Consider the following 21,178-nt stretch of genomic DNA (forward strand, 5'->3'; position numbering starts at 1 on the left):
TGAATACTTAGGTCTACTACACTACTGTATTTAATGTTGTCATTATGGTGGTACTTAATGAATACTTAGGTCTACTACACTACTGTATTTAATGTTGTCATGATGGTGGTACTTAATGAATACTTAGGTCTACTACACTACTGTATTTAATGTTGTCATTATGGTGGTACTTAATGAATACTTAGGTCTACTACACTACTGTATTTAATGTTGTCATTATGGTGGTACTTGGAGTGTTTGCTAGGGTGGTACTTACAAGTTTGAGAACCACTTGATGTATATTAATATATATATCAAGCATCAATATTAATATATCTATAAATATTTATGTAAGTATTACATCACCCGTCTGTATGAATATACCTATAAATATGTACATAAATATTACATCACCCGTGTAAATAAATATATCTATAAATATGTATATAAACATTACATCACCTATATATATATATATATATATATATATATATATATATATATATATATATATATATATATATATATATATATATATTATCTTCTGCGTGGGGCCCCCTTGAAAGTAGATCCGGCCCTGCTGGGGGCGGAGCGATCAGGAGGAGAAGGCGGGGACAGAGGCGCTGTGAGGCGGCCACTGTCACCGGGGTCAGTCGGTGTGAGTGTCGCGGCGGTGGAGGCTCCACCGGAGGAAGGGTCGCCGTCATCGAAGAGGATTTTAACCACAGAAAGAACATTTATTTTGTCAACGATGACTCGTCCGATGTTTGCGTGAAGAAGATTTAAGTCGCCTTGCTGAATTTCCGCCGTTTAACCGCTCGTAAAAATGGCGAACGAATCCCCGGCCAAGAGCCTGGTGGACATCGACCTGGCGGCGCTGCGGGTGAGTTCCAATCTCTGCCCGGCGTCGGGGCTTGTTTAGCGGGCTCAAAAAGAACCGCTAACCGGGGCTCCTCTTTGTCTCGTCTCCGCCGCGGTGTCAGGCCGGGCGCTGCCGGCTCCGGCATCAAACACACCCTCGCGCGGTGACCGCTGTGTTCAGCACGATAACGGAGCGCTTGTTTCCTCACACAGGACCCCGCCGGCATCTTCGAGCTGGTGGAAGTGGTGGGGAATGGCACCTATGGACAAGTTTATAAGGTTAGTGTGTATATTTATGGATGTGTTTATTGATTTATGTCCGTGTGGGAGCACAAACATGCCTTTCAACGTTCCATCCTATTGATGCTCAGCTGGCCTGCTTGTCACATCCATTATTTATCTGCTCCTGCCCATGTTGACTCCAAGAAAAAGGAGGGCTGGTCCTTTCTCCTCCTCCTCCTCCTGACATCTACACCTCCTCCTGCTCCTCATCCTCATCCCCCTGACATCTACGCCCCGGTTAGCTGCGGCGTGCACATGGCGGCGAGGGCCTCCATTGCACCGATTTGAGGAGATTCCATCCCCGTGACAGGCTTCAGCGCCATTGGATGGGCGGCGTTTGCGCATTTGTGCACGCCACTGCCCACCGAGGCCTTCTTTCCTGTCGCTGGAATGGTTCTCTGTGCTGCATGGGGGGGATAGGTCCGTCCAACACACACACACACACACATACACACACACACACACACACACACACACACACACACACACACACACACACGCACACACACACACACACACACACACACACACACACATTCTTGTATTTCGGACCTTCTTGAGACCTCCGAAAAATGCCTCCCTCTTTAGGACCAGCCTTTCTAGATATATAAAGAAGTGTATTTACAACATTAATAATATATACATACTATGCACATATAAAAAAAGCTTGTTGTGAAAAATGAGTTGGAATTTCACAAGGAAAAGGTCACAATTTCACAAGAAAAACATAGAATTTCGGCAGTATTATAACAAAAGTCGTCGTTTCACTCAACGCAAGTCAAAATTTTACAAGAAAAACGGAAAATTTGTGCAATATTTTGATAAAAGTTGGAATTTTACTCAATATGTCGCAATTTTAAAAGAAAAGCTCGATACGTTATGGAAAGAGTCGTCATTTTACTCGACAAAAGTCAACATTTTATAAGAAAACTTAAAAATGTTGGCGTACCACCTTGCATTTAAACTCTCTGATACACATGCAAAAACATGTTTACTTGTGTGTGATATCATGTGCGATACAAGCAGTTCTGCAGCGTGTTTACTTGTGTGTGATATCATGTGCGATACAAGCAGTTCTGCAGCGTGTTTACTTGTGCGTGGTGTCATGTGCGATACGAGCAGTCCTGCAGAGTGTTTACTTGTGTGTGATATCATGTGCGATACAAGCAGTCCTGCAGAGTGTTTACTTGTGTGTGATATCATGTGCGATACGAGCAGTCCTGCAGAGTGTTTACTTGTGTGTGATATCATGTGCGATACAAGCAGTCCTGCAGAGTGTTTACTTGTGTGTGGTATCATGTGCGATACAAGCAGTCCTGCAGAGTGTTTACTCGTGTGTGATATCATGTGCGATACAAGCAGTCCTGCAGAGTGTTTACTTGTGTGTGATATCATGTGCGATACGAGCAGTCCTGCAGAGTGTTTACTTGTGTGTGATATCATGTGCGATACAAGCAGTCCTGCAGAGTGTTTACTTGTGTGTGGTATCATGTGCGATACAAGCAGTCCTGCAGAGTGTTTACTCGTGTGTGATATCATGTGCGATACAAGCAGTCCTGCAGAGTGTTTACTTGTGTGTGATATCATGTGCGATACGAGCAGTCCTGCAGAGTGTTTACTTGTGTGTGATATCATGTGCGATACAAGCAGTCCTGCAGAGTGTTTACTTGTGTGTGATATCATGTGCGATACAAGCAGTCCTGCAGAGTGTTTACTTGTGCGTGGTATCATGTGCGATACGAGCAGTCCTGCAGAGTGTTTACTTGTGTGTGATATCATGTGCGATACAAGCAGTCCTGCAGCGTGTTTACTTGTGTGTGATGTCATGTGCGATACGAGCAGTCCTGCAGAGTGTTTACTTGTGTGTGATATCATGTGCGATACAAGCAGTCCTGCAGAGTGTTTACTTGTGTGTGATATCATGTGCGATACAAGCAGTCCTGCAGCGTGTTTACTTGTGTGTGATGTCATGTGCGATACGAGCAGTCCTGCAGAGTGTTTACTTGTGTGTGATATCATGTGTGATACAAGCAGTTCTGTAGCGCATTTACTCGTGTGTGATATCATGTGCGATGCGAGCAGCCCTGCAGCGTGTTTACTTGTGTGTGGTATCATGTGTGATACAAGCAGTTCTGCAGCGCATTTACTCGTGTGTTATATTGTGTGCGATACAGAGTGTTTACTTGTGTGTGATATCATGTGCGATACAAGCAGAGTGTTTACTTGTGTGTGATATCATGTGCGATACAAGCAGTGTTTACTTGTGTGTGATATCATGTGCGATACAGAGTGTTTACTTGTGTGTGATATCATGTGCGATACAAGCAGAGTGTTTACTTGTGTGTGATATCATGTGCGATACAGAGTGTTTACTTGTGTGTGATATCATGTGCGATACACGCAGAGTGTTTACTTGTGTGTGATATCATGTGCGATGCGAGCAGCCCTGCAGCGTGTTTACTTGTGTGTGGTATCATGTGTGATACAAGCAGTTCTGCAGCGCATTTACTCGTGTGTGATATCATGTGCGATACAGAGTGTTTACTTGTGTGTGATATCATGTGCGATACAAGCAGAGTGTTTACTTGTGTGTGATATCATGTGCGATACAAGCAGTGTCTACTTGTGTGTGATATCATGTGCGATACAGAGTGTTTACTTGTGTGTGATACCATGTGCGATACAAGCAGAGTGTTTACTTGTGTGTGATATCATGTGCGATACAAGCAGTGTTTACTTGTGTGTGATATCATGTGCGATACAAGCAGAGTGTATACTTGTGCAAAGCTGGACAGACAGTTAGCATCTAAAAGTCTTCCAATAAATACAAAAGTTTTTCTATTTTAATAAAGTCATTAACAAAAGGTAAACATGCTAGGCTATAGGCTACTAGGAGCTAGCAGCTACACAACAGCTAAGCACACAATAGCACACAAGCTAGACATAGATAATAATCATTGAACAATGAAATGGCACAGATTTGACAAGTTAGGTGAATGGTTGGTGTTAGGTGAATGGCATAGAATAGAATGACATCTATTACGTTGTTGTATGTGATACATGACATCTATTACATTGTTGTATGTGATATATGACATCTATTACGTTGTTGTATGTGATACATGACATCTATTACATTGTTGTATGTGATACATGACATCTATTACATTGTTGTATGTGATATATGACATCTATTACGTTGTTGTATGTGATATATGACATCTATTACATTGTTGTATGTGATATATGACATCTATTACATTGTTGTATGTGATATATGACATCTATTACATTGTTGTATGTGATATATGACATCTATTACATTGTTCTATGTGATATATGACATCTATTACATTGTTGTATGTGATATATGACATCTATTACATTGTTGTATGTGATATATGACATCTATTACATTGTTGTATGTGATATATGACATCTATTACATTGTTGTATGTGATACATGACATCTATTACATTGTTGACATCTATTACATTGTTGTATGTGATATATGACATCTATTACATTGTTGTATGTGATACATGACATCAATTACATTGTTGTATGTGATATATGACATCTATTACATTGTTGTATGTGATATATGACATCTATTACATTGTTGTATGTGATACATGACATCTATTACATTGTTGTATGTGATACATGACATCTATTACATTGTTGTATGTGATACATGACATCTATTGCATTGTTGTATGTGATACATGACATCTATTACGTTGTTGTATGTGATACATGACATCTATTACGTTGTTGTATGTGATACATGACATCTATTACATTGTTGTATGTGATACATGACATCTATTACATTGTTGTATGTGATACATGACATCTATTACATTGTTGTATGTGATACATGACATCTATTACATTGTTGTATGTGATATATGACATCTATTACATTGTTGTATGTGATATATGACATCTATTACATTGTTGTATGTGATATATGACATCTATTACATTGTTGTATGTGATATATGACATCTATTACGTTGTTGTATGTGATATATGACATCTATTACATTGTTGTATGTGATATATGACATCTATTACATTGTTGTATGTGATACATGACATCTATTACATTGTTGTATGTGATATATGACATCTATTACATTGTTGTATGTGATACATGACATCTATTACATTGTTGTATGTGATATATGACATCTATTACATTGTTGTATGTGATATATGACATCTATTACATTGTTGTATGTGATACATGACATCTATTACATTGTTGTATGTGATATATGACGTAGTTGTATGTGATATATGACATCTATTACGTTGTATGTGATATATGACATCTATTACGTTGTTGTATGTGATATATGACATCTATTACATTGTTGTATGTGATATATGACATCTATTACGTTGTTGTATGTGATATATGACATCTATTACATTGTTGTATGTGATATATGACATCTATTACATTGTTGTATGTGATATATGACATCTATTACATTGTTGTATGTGATACATGACATCTATTACATTGTTGTATGTGATACATGACATCTACTACATTGTTGTATGTGATATATGACATCTATTACGTTGTTGTATGTGATATATGACATCTATTACGTTGTTGTATGTGATATATGACATCTATTACATTGTTGTATGTGATATATGACATCTATTACGTTGTTGTATGTGATATATGACATCTATTACATTGTTGTATGTGATATATGACATCTATTACATTGTTGTATGTGATATATGACATCTATTACATTGTTGTATGTGATACATGACATCTATTACATTGTTGTATGTGATACATGACATCTACTACATTGTTGTATGTGATATATGACATTTATTACGTTGTTGTATGTGATATATGACATCTATTACGTTGTTGTATGTGATACATGACATCTACTACATTGTTGTATGTGATATATGACATCTATTACATTGTTGTATGTGATACATGACATCTATTACATTGTAGTATGTGATATATGACATCTATTACATTGTTGTATGTGATACATGACATCTATTACATTGTTGTATGTGATACATGACATCTATTACATTGTTGTATGTGATACATGACATCTACTACATTGTTGTATGTGATATATGACATCTATTACCTTGTTGTATGTGATACATGACATCTACTACATTGTTGTATGTGATATATGACATCTATTACATTGTTGTATGTGATACATGACATCTATTACATTGTTGTATGTGATATATGACATCTATTACATTGTTGTATGTGATATATGACATCTATTACATTGTTGTATGTGATACATGACATCTATTACATTGTTGTATGTGATACATGACATCTATTACATTGTTGTATGTGATATATGACATCTATTATATTGTTGTATGTGATACATGACATCTATTATATTGTTGTATGTGATATATGACATCTATTACGTTGTTGTATGTGATATATGACAAGTACAGTATTGTAGTACTTCAACATGGTGATAAATACTATATGTGATGAAGTATAAGACGTATAGTTGCAGTAGTACAAGAAGTGAGTACATTGTTAGCGTCTATAAACTACAAAGTAGCGACTAGCTAGCTGCTGATGTTCCTGCCACTCGCTGGCGACCACACAGGAAGTAGAACACAGCGACAGGAAGTGAGTCGCCCTGACCTTTGTCCAGCGTGCCATCAACAGGAAGTGTTGCTTTGTGCACCAGTATTAGCTTAGCCTTTAGCCTCAAGTGTCACCTCCATATATATCTGTCACCTATAGTCCAGTGCGGCTAATGTATGGAACATATAGTTTTCTTCTCAAATTCAGTGGGTGTGGCCTATATGTGGGTGTGCTCTATAGTCCCAAAATACATTCTATGTTGTATTTGTTTAACAAAATGAAAAACTTCCAATTGGCCTTGCAGGCTTTGATTAGTCAGAGTGTGGCCCTCAGTGGCAAAGACCTGGACCCCCTGACCTGAATACTGCGAGTACCCAGAGCTAAAGTCCAGATGGAAAGTTGGCCCAGGGTGAGCGCGGCCGTCAGTAACCTGAGTGGAATGTGCGCTCCGGCTTTTCTGCATTTCCCAAATAACAGGAAGTTGTATCTCTACGGTCGTGCTTTTCCAAAATAAAACCATCTTGTTATCTTCCCCCTCCCCCGGATCGGAGATTGCATCATCCTAAAGGATCGGCGATCAAGCTTTTGTTTATCCGAACGTGACGAGTCAGCGACTCTTTGCTGGAATAATCCTGTCATGCTCGTAGTGTTTGATTTGGAACTATTTGTGGCAAGGCTTTTATTTGGCCAATGAAAGTGTTGACTGAGGCCGAGGCTAAAATGTAGCGGCCCTCGTTCCAAAGACGCCGTGACTTCCTCGGAATGTCGTGTGTACTTTTGTGCATGCTAATAAATATGGATTGTTTTTGATAATAAAATATTTTTTTATTGCCATATTTAGAAAAAATTGCCGATTATGACAACTACTGTCCGGTTGTTCTCTTGTTTAAGCATCATGTTGGAGTACATGTTACAAATGCAAGTCCAAGTCCTTATGACAGTTGTGTATACTTTATGGCAGTGTTTCTTTACCATAGGGCCGCCCCAAAATATCTGTTCTCAGCTGTGCTCCTTATGGGTACTCGGTTGTAATACACTTTTCCACCACTTGTGGCAGTAATGTCAATATCAAACCAACAGAAGTAAAGTCATAGAGAAGTTTCTTTAAGCGCCAAAATTATGATTAAAGTGGTGAAGCTGTATTTTAAAGTTTATTTAAGAATCCTAGTCATTAATATTTATTGTTAATTTAGGTAGTTTTTAGTCCCTTCTTTTGATGTATATTTATTTTTGTAATCAGTCTGAGCTAAGCCTGGACAATGATCTTTGTGATGAACACATGATTTCATATCTCTGACAAAGTTTATCCTGCAAAACGGAAACTAGGTTAGATATAATTATTGGATAGGATTAAAATCCAAGATTACTAATTAAGTTGTAATATTTGAGTGGGCCCCGGGCCCCTGTGTAGTGGAAAAGTTGGGCCGTGAGGTAAAAAAGCTGAGGAACCCCTGCTTTGTGGTGTTTGACGAGTGCGTTCAGAGAGATAAGAAGTGGGATAACTTCCGAGATAAGAAGTGGGATAACTTCTGAGATAAGAAGTGGGATAACTTCCGAGATAAGTGGGATAACTTCCGAGCTAAGAAGTGGGATAACTTCCGAGATAAGACGTGGGCTAACTTCCGAGATAAGAAGTGGGATAACTTTCGAGATAAGAAGGGGGATAACTTCTGAGCTAAGAAGTAGGATAACTTCCGAGATAAGAAGTGGGCTAACTTCCGAGATAAGAAGGGGGATAACTTCCGAGATAAGAAGTGGGATAACTTCCGAGATAAGAAGTGGGATAACTTCCGAGATAAGAAGTGGGATAACTTCCGAGATTAGAAGTGGGATAACTTTCGAGATAAGAAGGGGCATAACTTCTGAGCTAAGAAGTGGGATAACTTCTGAGATAAGAAGTGGGATAACTTCTGAGATAAGAAGTGGGATAACTTCCGAGATAAGAAGTGGGATAACTTCCGAGATAAGAAAGGGGATAACTTCTGAGATAAGAAGTGGGCTAACTTCCGAGATAAGAAGTGGGATAACTTCCGAGATAAGAAGTGGGCTAACTTCCGAGATAAAAAGGGGGATAACTTCTGAGCTAAGAAGTGGGATAACTTCCGAGATAAGAAGTGGGCTAACTTCCGAGATAAGAAGTGGGATAACTTCCGAGATAAGAAGTGGGATAACTTCCGAGATATGAAGTGGGCTAACTTCCGAGATAAGAAGTGGGCTAACTTCCGAGATAAGAAGTGGGCTAACTTCCGAGATAAGAAGTGTGCTAACTTCCGAGATAAGAAGTGGGATAACTTCCGAGATAAAAAGGGGGATAACTTCTGAGCTAAGAAGTGGGATAACTTCTGAGATAAGAAGTGGGCTAACTTCCGAGATAAGAAGTGGGCTAACTTCCGAGATAAGAAGTGTGCTAACTTCCGAGATAAGAAGTGGGCTAACTTCTTAGATAAGAAGTGGGCTAACTTCCGAGATAAGTAGTGTGCTAACTTCCGAGATAAGAAGTGGGCTAACTTCCGAGATAAGAAGTGGGCTAACTTCCGAGATAAGAAGTGGGCTAACTTCTGAGATAAGAAGTGTACTAACTTCTGAGATAAGAAGTGGGCTAACTTCCGAGATAAGAAGTGGGCTAACTTCTTAGATAAGAAGTGGGCTAACTTCCGAGATAAGAAGTGGGCTAACTTCCGAGATAAGAAGTGGGCTAACTTCCGAGATAAGAAGGGGGCTAACTTCCGAGATAAGAAGTGGGCTAACTTCCGAGATAAGAAGTGGGCTAACTTCCGAGATAAGAAGTGGGCTAACTTCTGAGATAAGAAGTGTACTAACTTCTGAGATAAGAAGTGGGCTAACTTCCGAGATAAGAAGTGGGCTAACTTCCGAGATAAGAAGTGTGCTAACGGGCACAGTTTCCAGCCCCCTGGCCAAGCACCCACCCTGCATGACTTATTAAAGCCAGCGTCTAGTCCTGCTCCTTAATGACAGTTGTTGGTCTGTCTGAGCTGGTGTGCTTTAGATTGGAGGAAGTGTGTGTGTGTGTGTGTGTGTGTGTGTGTGTGTGTGTGTGTGTGTGTGTGTGTGTGTGTGTGTGTGTAGGCAGGGGGGCTACAGTACGCGTGGCCATCTGGAGGGAGCAGAGAAAAGCAAGTGGGGGGTGTTGTTTGTCCCAAAGACTCCCAGTCAGTGCATGAATCTAAAGCCATGCTCACATAGCTAAATAAATCTCGTTGTTTACGTTTAACAAAGATTATTTTGTTCATTTTGTTTTTGTTTAGCAAGTAAGAAATGTTTGACTTATATTGTACGACTTGGAAACGTTGTTTGGAGCGATGAATTGAGAATCCATATGAGTAAAAACGCTACGGACGGCTAGAAGACGGACCAGCACTTCTACTTCCGGTTGAAAGCACAAAACAGAAGGAATTCCCATTCACCCAGCAGCGCCTGCAGTGAACAAACTCATCCACAGGATGGCGCCATAGCACAAACAATAACACACCTTTTCAGTGTCAGTGCTTGTGTTTTATGAAAACTATTTGCTTCATGGCCGCCAACGAGGAAAAATACATCAATTAGCCGCACCGTTTTATAAACCGCAGGGTTCAAAGTTTAGAAAAAAAAGTCGATGACTAGTGGACTGATCGTTAAGATAGTCGATGACTAGTGGGGCGATCGGTAAGATAGTTGATGACTAGCAGACCGATCATTAAGATAGTTGATGACTAGTGGACCGATCTTTAAGATAGTCGATGACTAGTGGACCGATCTTTAAGATAGTCGATGACTAGTGGACCGATCTTTAAGATAGTCGATGACTAGTGGACCGATCTTTATGATAGTCGATGACTAGTGGACCGATTGTTAAGATAGTCGATGACTAGTGGACTGATCGTTAAGATAGTCGATGACTAGTGGGGCGATCGGTAAGATAGTTGATGACTAGCAGACCGATCATTAAGATAGTTGATGACTAGTGGACCGATCTTTAAGATAGTCGATGACTAGTGGACCGATCTTTAAGATAGTCGATGACTAGTGGACCGATCTTTAAGATAGTCGATGACTAGTGGACCGATCTTTATGATAGTCGATGACTAGTGGACCGATTGTTAAGATAGTCGATGACTAGTGGACAGATCGTTAAGATAGTCGATGACTAGTGGACCGATTGTTAAGATAGTCGATGACTAGTGAACCGATCGTTATGATAGTCGATGACTAGTGGACCGATCGTTAAGATAGTCGATGACTAGTGGACCGATTGTTAAGATAGTCGATGACTAGTGGACAGATCGTTAAGATAGTCGATGACTAGTGGACTGATTGTTAAGATAGTCGATGACTAGTGAACCGATCGTTATGATAGTCGATGACTAGTGGACCAATTGTTAAGATAGTCGATGACTAGTGGACCGATCGTTAAGATAGTCGATGACTAGTGGACCGATTGTTAAGATAGTCGATGACGAGTGGGCCAAACGTTAAGATAGTCGTGGACCGATCATTAAGATAGTCGATGACTAGTGGACCGATTGTTAAGATAGTCGATGACGAGTGGGCCAAACGTTAAGATAGTCGTGGACCGATCGTTAAGATAGTCGGTGACTAGTGGACTGATCGTTAAGATAGTCGATGACGAGTGGAGCGATCATTAAGATGGTCGATGACTAGTGGAGCGATCAGTAAGATAGTCGATGACTAGCGGACTGATCATTAAGATAGTCGATGACTAGTGGAGCGATCGGTAAGATAGTCGATGACTAGCGGACTGATCATTAAGATAGTTGATGACTAGTGGACCGATCTTTAAGATAGTGGATGACTAGTGGACCGATCGTTAAGATAGTCGATGACTAGTGGACCGATTGTTAAGATAGTCGATGACGAGTGGGCCAAACGTTAAGATAGTCGTGGACCGATCGTTAAGATAGTCGGTGACTAGTGGACTGATCGTTAAGATAGTCGATGACGAGTGGAGCGATCAGTAAGATAGTCGATGACTAGTGGAGCGATCAGTAAGATGGTCGATGACTAGTGGAGCGATCAGTAAGATAGTCGATGACTAGCGGACTGATCATTAAGATAGTCGATGACTAGTGGAGCGATCGGTAAGATAGTCGATGACTAGCGGACTGATCATTAAGATAGTTGATGACTAGTGGACCGATCTTTAAGATAGTGGATGACTAGTGGACCGATCGTTAAGATAGTCGATGACTAGTGGAGCGATTGTTAAGATAGTCGATGACTAGTGGACCGATCGTTAAGATAGTCGATGACTAGTGGACCGATCGTTAAGATAGTCGATGACTAGTGGACCGATTGTTAAGATAGTCGATGACTAGTGGACCGATTGTTAAGATAGTCGATGACTAGTGGACCGATCGTTAAGATAGTCGATGACTAGTGGACCGATTGTTAAGATAGTGGATGACTAGTGGACTATGAAGATAGTCGTTAGTTGCAGCTCTACGCGACACTACATTTCTCCACGTAATAAAAACAAGTCTGAGAAAAGTCAAGTAAACTGATGGCATTGCAGGGGCGGGACTAGATGACGACTTGTCTAATTTGTGCTCTAATAATGACGGCCGTAATAAAAGGGCGAGGGTGTTTTATTGTTTGTGCTATGGCGCCATCTTTTGGACGAACTCGCTCATTGCAGGTGCTCGTGTTTTTACCCCAAACTGCAAGGGCCATTCCATCTTCTAGCCGTCCATAGCGTTTCTACTCGTATGGATTACTTCATTCATTGCTCCAAGCAACGCTTGTAAGTTTTACAATGTAACTAAAACAATTCTTACGTACTAAAGCGTCCCATGTGTGCTGTCTGTCGGAGTGTTTTCATGCATATTTGTACGCGCCATCGTGATGTAGTGAAGCTGGCGTCTTTAGCACGAGCTAATATGCTAACACGTTTTTCAGGAGTCTGTGTTAGTATTATTAACTCACAATGTCATTCTTTTTGTGTTGTTTCACTTTTGTGAATTTAAAAAGTTACTGAGTCTGTTTAGCTGCTTGGAGAGCTAGCTTGCGCAGCTAGTGGGTCCATGACCATGACTTCTGTTTTGTTTGATCATCCGTTTTACTGCCGTCTTACAGACACCGTTTGGAAACACATAAGGTATATAAATAAATATTTCTGTGTAAATAAGTCATTTGACAACGTATATATCTGCCACTTATAGTCGGGTGCGGCTAATAAATGGAACAATATTGTTTCCTTGTAAAATTGAGTGGGTGTGGCTTATAAAGCGGTGCGATCTATAGTCTGGAAAACAAGTTACGTTTGTTTGTGTGTCTTTTTACAATCTTAGATTGTGCTTCTACTAAAATGGACTATTGATGCATCCTCATCTCATCTTTGAGCGCGTGCATATTTCCACCAAGAAGTTAAAGGAGGCCACAAATATGTTCAAGTGTGGAAAACAACTTCCTGTGTACCCCACTGGTTGCCATAGCAACACGGCGTCCCAAATAGTCTTCCTGCTCGCACTCTGCAGGCTCAGCCGACTGGCGTCCTCATTATTATTAGCTTTGTTTTCATCGGCTTTAGGGGGAAAAAACATACAAACGGGGTTGGCGGTCACGTGACCAGCCATCCTGCCGTCTGATTGGCTGGTGGCCATAAGCCTGGAGCAGCTGAGCGGGATGCAGGCTTCCCATTGGAGCAGAGCCTCTCAGACACTTCCTCCTGTAGCCGGGCAGACTCAGGACCGCTGCTGTCACGGCGGGAAGAGTCAAGATGCTCTTCTCACCCTGTCTGGTGTTGTCATGACGACCACACACACAACATTGTTGTTCTTCTGACCGATGGGCAAGTTTCCTATTTCCTCAAGATGTTCTGTACGTACCTGCGTTTAAAACATCAAACTGCTTGGCTTGATAAAGTGAAACATGAAAACTAATTCAAATTAAATCAGCAGCCCGCTAACCAAAGGCTCTTTTTTATTTATGGTCCGTCTCACTTCCTGTCCCTCACTTCTAATGTGTCCCGTCGGAAGTTGTCCAGGAAATGTCAGCTACGGAAGCTCAGTTCCACCACTAAAATGTTATCTCATAATTATGGGATAATAAGTTCAAATTATGAGATAAAATGCCAAAATTATGGGATAATAAGTAGAAGTTATGATTTTATCAGTACATTATGTTTTAAAAAGTCATTATGGGATAAAAAGTCAAAATTATGAGATAAAAAGTCAAAATTACAATTTAATAACTCAATTATGAGATAAAAAAAATCATTATTAGAGAAAAAAAAGTCATAATTATGAGAAGTCATAATTAGGAGAAGTCATTATGTTTTAAAAAGTCATTATGGGCTTAAAAAAATCGAAATTATGAGATACAAAGTCAAAATTATGGGATAATAAGTAGAAGTTATGATTTTGTCAGTAAATTGTTTTAAAAAGTCATATGGGATAAAAAGTCTAAATTATGACATAAAAAGTCAAAACTACAATTTAATAAGTCAATTATGAGATAAAAAATCATTATTAGAAAATAAAAAGTCATAATTATGAGATAAAAAGTCATACTTATGAGAAGTCATAATTATGTTTTAAAAAGTCATAATTATGGGATTAAAAAGTCGAAATTATGAGATAAAAAGTCAAAATTATGGGAAAATAAGTAGAAGTTATGAGATGAAATGCCAAAGTTATAGGATAATAAGTAGAAGTTATGATTTTATCAGTCAATTATGTTTTAAAAAGTCATATGGGATAAAAAATTTAAATTATGAGATAAAAAGTCAAAATTATGGGATAGTAAGTAGAAGTTATGAGATAAAATGCCATAATTATGGGATAATAAATAGAAGTTATGAGATGAAATGCCAAAGTTATAGGATAATAAGAAGAAGTTATGATTTTATCAGTAAATTATGTTTTAAAAAGTCATATGGGATAACAAATTTAAATTATGAGATAAAAAGTCAAAATTACAATTTAATAAGTCTAAATTATGAGATAAAAAGTCAGAATTACAATTTTAATAAGTCAATTATGAGATAAAAAATCATTATTAGAAAATAAGTCATAATTATGAGAGAAAAAGTCATAATTCTGAGAAGTCATTGTTTTAAAAAGTCATAATTATGGGATTGAAAAATCGAAATTATGAGATAAAAAGTCACAATTATGATTTAATAAGTAAGTTATGATTTAAAAAGTCACAATTAAGCGTTAAAAAGTCTTAAATATGGAATAATAAATCATAATAAGATACATTGAAATTATGAGATAAAAAGTCACAATTATGACTAAATAATGAGATAATAAATACATTGATAATTTTACTTCATAATTTCGTCTTTTTTATCATAATTTTGACCTTATCTAATAAATGTGACTTTTTATCTCATCTTTTTTACTTTTATCTCAATTTAGACTTATCTCATAAGTTCTACTGTTTATCATAGTTTTGACTTTTAATTGCACATTTATGACTTTTTATCTCATCATTTTGACTTTTATCTCAGTTATGACTATCTTATCATTTAGACTTTTTATTGCATATTTATGACTTTTTATCTAATAATTATGACATGTTATGTTATAATTCCGACTTTTTGTTGCATACTTATGAATTTTTATCTCATAATTCCGACTTTTTATTGCATATTTATGACTTTTTATCTCATAATTCTGACTTTTTATTGCATATTTATGACTTTTTATCACATAATTCCGACTTTTTATTGCATATTTATGACTTTTTATCTCATAATTCCGACTTTTTATTGCATATTTATGACTTTTTATCACATAATTCCGACTTTTTATTGCATATTTATGACTTTTTATCTCATAATTCCGACTTTTTATTGCACATTTATGACTTTTTATCTTATCATTTTGACTTTTATCTCAGTTATGACTATCTTATCATTTAGGCTTTTTATTGCATATTTATGACTTTTTATCTAATAATTATGACATGTTATGTTATAATTCCAACTTTTTATTGCATACTTATGACTTTTTATCTCATAATTCCGACTTTTTATTGCATATTTATGACTTTTTATCTCATAATTCTGACTTTTTATTGCATATTTATGACTTTTTATCGCATAATTCCGACTTTTTATTGCATATTTATGACTTTTTATCTCATAATTCCGACTTTTTATTGCATATTTATGACTTTTTATCTCATAATTCCGACTTTTTATTGCATATATATGACTTTTTATCTCACAATTCCGACTTTTTATTGCATATTTATGACTTTTTATCTCACAATTCCGACTTTTTATTGCATATTTATGACTTTTTATCTCACAATTCTGACTTTTTATTACATATTTATGACTTTTTATCTCACAATTCCGACTTTTTATTGCATATTTATGACTTTTTATCTCACAATTCTGACTATTTATTGCATATTTATGACATTTTATCTCACAATTCTGACTTTGTATCTCAAGGACATTTTCTTTGTAATTATTGCTATTATGTTTGAGTGTCCTCCACAGAAGTTGCAGCAGGAGTTATGAGGCGGACATGTTCCCAATATTTCAATATACTAAACGGTCCCTAGTGTGTGAATGTGAATGTTGTCCATCTGTGATGAGGTGGTGACTTGTCCAGGGTGTACCCCGCCTTCCGCCCGTGTGCAGCTGAGATAGGGACAAGCGGTAGAAAATGGATGCATGTATGTTCCCAAGTGCTGGTGACTGAAACATCACAAAGTGGGAGGGATTAAAAGTTGAAAGGTTAAAGAAGTTGACTTCCTGTTGTAGTGATGTCACTTCTGTCCACTTGATCACTTTCCAAAGTGCAGCATAACAATCCTGGGATTTAGCCCCGCCCCCTTCCTCCCTGGGTTAGACGGGGCTATTTTTAGCTGAACTATGGGTCAGTCACTCACGCCTCACAATGCAAACGCCAGTCTGGCTGGAGGGGGTGAGGGGGGAGGGGGGGGGGGGGAAGGTCCTCCTGGTCATTTTGCTGAAATGACAACATTGACATGGAAGACATCAAAGCACATGCTAATGTACACATGCTAACACGTTAGCTCCCTTAACATATGTTTATGTCAGTCCTTCTCAAATAGTGCTTTATCAGTATCATGCAGTATCATGCTTTATCAGTATCATGCATTATCATGCTTTATCAGTATCATGCTTTATCATGCTTTATCAGTATCATGCATTATCATGCTTTATCAGTATCATGCTTTATCAGTATCATGCAGTATCATGCTTTATCAGTATCATGCATTATCATGCTTTATCAGTATCATGCTTTATCATGCTTTATCAGTATCATGCATTATCATGCTTTATCAGTATCATGCTTTATCAGTATCATGCAGTATCATGCATTATCATGCTTTATCAGTATCATGCTTTATCAGTATCATGCATTATCATGCTTTATCAGTATCATGCATTATCATGCTTTATCAGTATCATGCATTATCATGCTTTATCAGTATCATGCATTATCATGCTTTATCAGTATCATGCTTTATCAGTATCACGCAGTATCATGCATTATCATGCTTTATCAGTATCATGCTTTATCAGTATCATGCATTATCATGCATTATCATGCTTTATCAGTATCATGCAGTATCATGCATTATCATGCTTTATCAGTATCATGCTTTATCAGTATCATGCATTATCATGCTTTATCAGTATCATGCTTTATCAGTATCACGCAGTATCATGCATTATCATGCTTTATCAGTATCATGCATTATCATGCATTATCATGCTTTATCAGTATCATGCAGTATCATGCATTATCATGCTTTATCAGTATCATGCTTTATCAGTATCATGCATTATCATGCTTTATCAGTATCATGCATTATCATGCTTTATCAGTATCATGCTTTATCAGTATCATGCAGTATCATGCATTATCATGCTTTATCAGTATCATGCTTTATCAGTATCATGCATTATCATGCTTTATCAGTATCGGGTGGGGGGGGGGGGGTTGGGGCGGGGGGTGGTTGGGGGCGTGGTTATTTACAGCTAGAATTCACCAACTCGAGTATTTCATATATATTTCATATATATATATATATATATATATATATATATATATATATATATATATGTATATATATATATATATACATATATATATATATATATGTATATATATATATGTATATATGTATGAAATACTTGACTTTCAGTTAATTCTAGCTATATATATATATATATATATATATATATATATATATATATATATATATATATATATATATATATATTTTTATTTTTTTATTTTTATTTATTTATTTATTTTATTTACATAGAAAAGAAAAAAAAATACTTGAATTTCAGTGTTCTGGTGGCTATCCATTAGATGGCAGTATTGTCCTGTTTAACTTCTCCGTTCATGATGAGTATATCATTTCGGCCACCGTGTTCAATGGAGGAGTCTGTACTACAAAATGTACAGGCAACATACCCCTTCCCCTTCCAACTGTCCTGGATGAACTGAAATTCTTGTTTCCATTCGTTTTGGAACTTGCAAGCGTATTTCTTCATCTTGCTCGTCGACGCCGTCGCCATGTCTGTAATTTCCTCGTTCTTCTGCTTCGTCTCCTTGTTGTGTGCGCAGTTGTGCGCTCTACTCTCTAAAAGCCCTAGATGTGACGTCATTGGGCAGGCAAGCTGTTTATATTGTGGGAAAGCGGACGTGAGAACAGGCTGTCCCCACTCAGGTCCGCATTGAGCTGGAGGGGGCGTGGCCTCCAGCTCCGGCTGAATACCGGGAGTTTGTCGGGAGAGGCGCTGAATACCGGGATTCTCCCGCTAAAAACAGGAGGGTTGGCAAGTATGGGTATATAAGCCACACCCACTAAATATGTTCCATATATTAGCCACACCGGACTATAAGTCGCAGATATATACTGTATGTTGTGAAATTAGTTATTTACACAGGAATATTCTGTAAATGTTTATTTACATACATGAATTGTTTCCAAACGGTGTCTGTAACACGGCAGTAAAACGGCTGATCAAACAAAACAGAAGTCATGGTCATGAAGCCACTAGCTGCGCAAGCTAGCTCTCCAATCAGCTAAACAGACTCAATAACTCCTCAGTGACGTTTTGGTGAATTTACTGAGGAATTTGTGAAATTGAAAGTAATTGTGAGTAAATAATACTAACACAGACACTCGTAAACATGCGAGCATATTTGCTAATGCTAATGAGCCTGATTACATTACGATAGCACGTACAAATATGCATGAAAACACTCCTACAGACATCACACATGGGACGCTTTAGTAAGTAAGAATTGCTTTAGTTATATTGTAAATCTTAAAAAAACCTTGCTTGGAGTGATGAACGGAGAAACTTTTTGAGCAGAAATGCTGTGGACAGTTTTACTTCCGGTTTAAAGCAGAACCAGGAAGTTGTCAGGCGTGCATCATAACAATTTGTTATGATTTTCTAAACATCGTGGCCATTAGCGGAGAAAACTCCATGAATTAGCCTCACCGTTTTATAAGCCGCAGGGGTCGAAGCGTAGGAAAAAAAAGTAGTGACTTGTAGTCTGGAAAATACAATGTTAAAATGGGCAAAAGGTGAGCGGCTGTACGGCGAGGGAAGATGCTACTGTACATGCATATTTCTTAACCCTGTCAAAATAAAAGTCTATGCAAGGATAATGTGGCCACGTTATGGAATGCTCTGGAGACGTCAACAATGGTTAGTGCGGGGAGTTCTCTCACTCACATGTGAGCGTTATCTCCATTTAGTGGGTCTGCGCTCCTAAAGTCCTGGAAAGAAGATCTTTCACTCAGCAGAAGTCTCCTGGTCCTCCTAAACCAGGGTCTCTGTTTAGTCCAACATGGCTCGCCGTCACATGACCTATATTTACCAGTAGCCAACCCCCCATTACCCTCGGCGTAGGACGTTCCAGCGGTCTACAAGTTGGCCCCGCCCTGCCCTCGGAACACACAGGATGTATTTACAGGCGTCTGTCAGGATGGTCCTGGACCACGGACTTCCTGTCTGCCAGCTGCTGCCTTGCTCAAAGGACCAGCTGACTACAGGGGGCCAATTACCTTGGAACCCGCTTAAGTTGCCACTTTGGCAGACTTGACATTTCAGACCCAAAAGAGTCATTTAGAATGTTTTGGTTAAAACTATTTAGTCATCAGTAAACCTAATCTAAGTGTTTTAGTTCAAACTATTTACAATTGTCAGTGAACCTAACATACGTGTTTTAGTTCAAACTATTTAAAATGGTCAGTGAACCTAACATACGTGTTTTAGTTCAAACTATTTACAATTGTCAGTGAACCTCACATACGTGCTTTAGTTAAAACTATTTACAATTGTCAGTGAACATAACGTTTTAGTTCAAACTATTTACAATTGTCAGTGAACCTAACATACGTGTGTTAGTTAAAACTATTTACAATTGTCAGTGAACCTAACATACGTGTGTTAGTTAAAACTATTTACAATTGTCAGTGAACCTAACATACGTGCTTTAGTTAAAACTATTTACAATTGTCAGTGAACATAACATTTTAGTAAAGTATTTACAATTGTCAGTAAACCTAACCTAAGTGTTTCAGTGAAAACTATTTACAATTGTCAGTGAACCTAACATACGTGTTTTAGTTAAAACTATTTACAATTGTCAGTGAACCTAACCTAAGTGTTTTAGTTAAAACTATTTACAATTGTCAGTAAATCTAACATACGTGTTTTAGTTAAAACTATTTACAATTGTCAGTAAATCTAACATATGTGTTTTAGTTAAAACTATTTACAATTGTCAGTGAACCTAACATCGTGCTTTAGTTAAAACTATTTACAATTGTCAGTGAACCTAACATACGTGTTTTAGTTTAAACTATTTAAAATGGTCAGTGAACCTAGCATACGTGTTTTAGTTAAAACTATTTAAAATTTTCAGTAAACCTAACATACGTGGTTTTAGTTAAAACTATTTACAATTGTCAGTAAACCTTAGTTAAAAGTATTTACAATTGTCAGTGAACATAACGTTTTAGTTCAAAACTATTTAAAATGGTCAGTGAACCTAACTGAAGTGGTTTAGTTAAAACTACTTACAATTGTCAGTGAACCTAACTGGAGTGTTTCAGTTAAAACTATTTACAATTGTCAGTGAACCTAACACATGTGTTATAATTAAAACTATTTACAATTGTCAGTGAACCTAACACATGTGTTATAATTAAAACTATTTACAATTGTCATTAAATCTAACATACGTGTTTTAGTTCAAACTATTTAAAATGGTCAGTGAACCTAACATACGTGCTTTAGTTAAAACTATTTACAATTGTCAGTGAACATAAACACTTTAGTTCAAACTATTTACATTGTGAGTAAACCTAACATACGTCTTTTAGTTCAAACTATTTACAATTGTCAGTGAACATAACACTTTAGTTCAAACTAT

The 21,178-nt window shown here is 37.6% G+C and overlaps 1 protein-coding gene across 11 annotated transcripts in view; it reads left to right on the forward strand.

The window, feature by feature from the left end:
- Positions 1-624: 624 nt before the first annotated feature.
- Positions 625-21,178, forward strand: part of LOC133663154 (mitogen-activated protein kinase kinase kinase kinase 4-like) — a 104,290-nt gene continuing 83,736 nt past the window's right edge. For all 11 annotated transcript variants that reach the window (XM_062067405.1, XM_062067407.1, XM_062067409.1 and 8 more), the window contains exons 1-2: positions 625-862; positions 1,054-1,119. In XM_062067405.1, coding sequence (XP_061923389.1) covers positions 806-862; positions 1,054-1,119 — 123 coding nt within the window. In that variant the 5' untranslated portion in view covers positions 625-805. The remainder of the gene's footprint in view (positions 863-1,053; positions 1,120-21,178) is intronic.

The sequence above is a fragment of the Entelurus aequoreus genome, linkage group LG13 (assembly GCF_033978785.1).
Source record: "Entelurus aequoreus isolate RoL-2023_Sb linkage group LG13, RoL_Eaeq_v1.1, whole genome shotgun sequence".
Lineage (NCBI taxonomy): Eukaryota > Metazoa > Chordata > Actinopteri > Syngnathiformes > Syngnathidae > Entelurus > Entelurus aequoreus.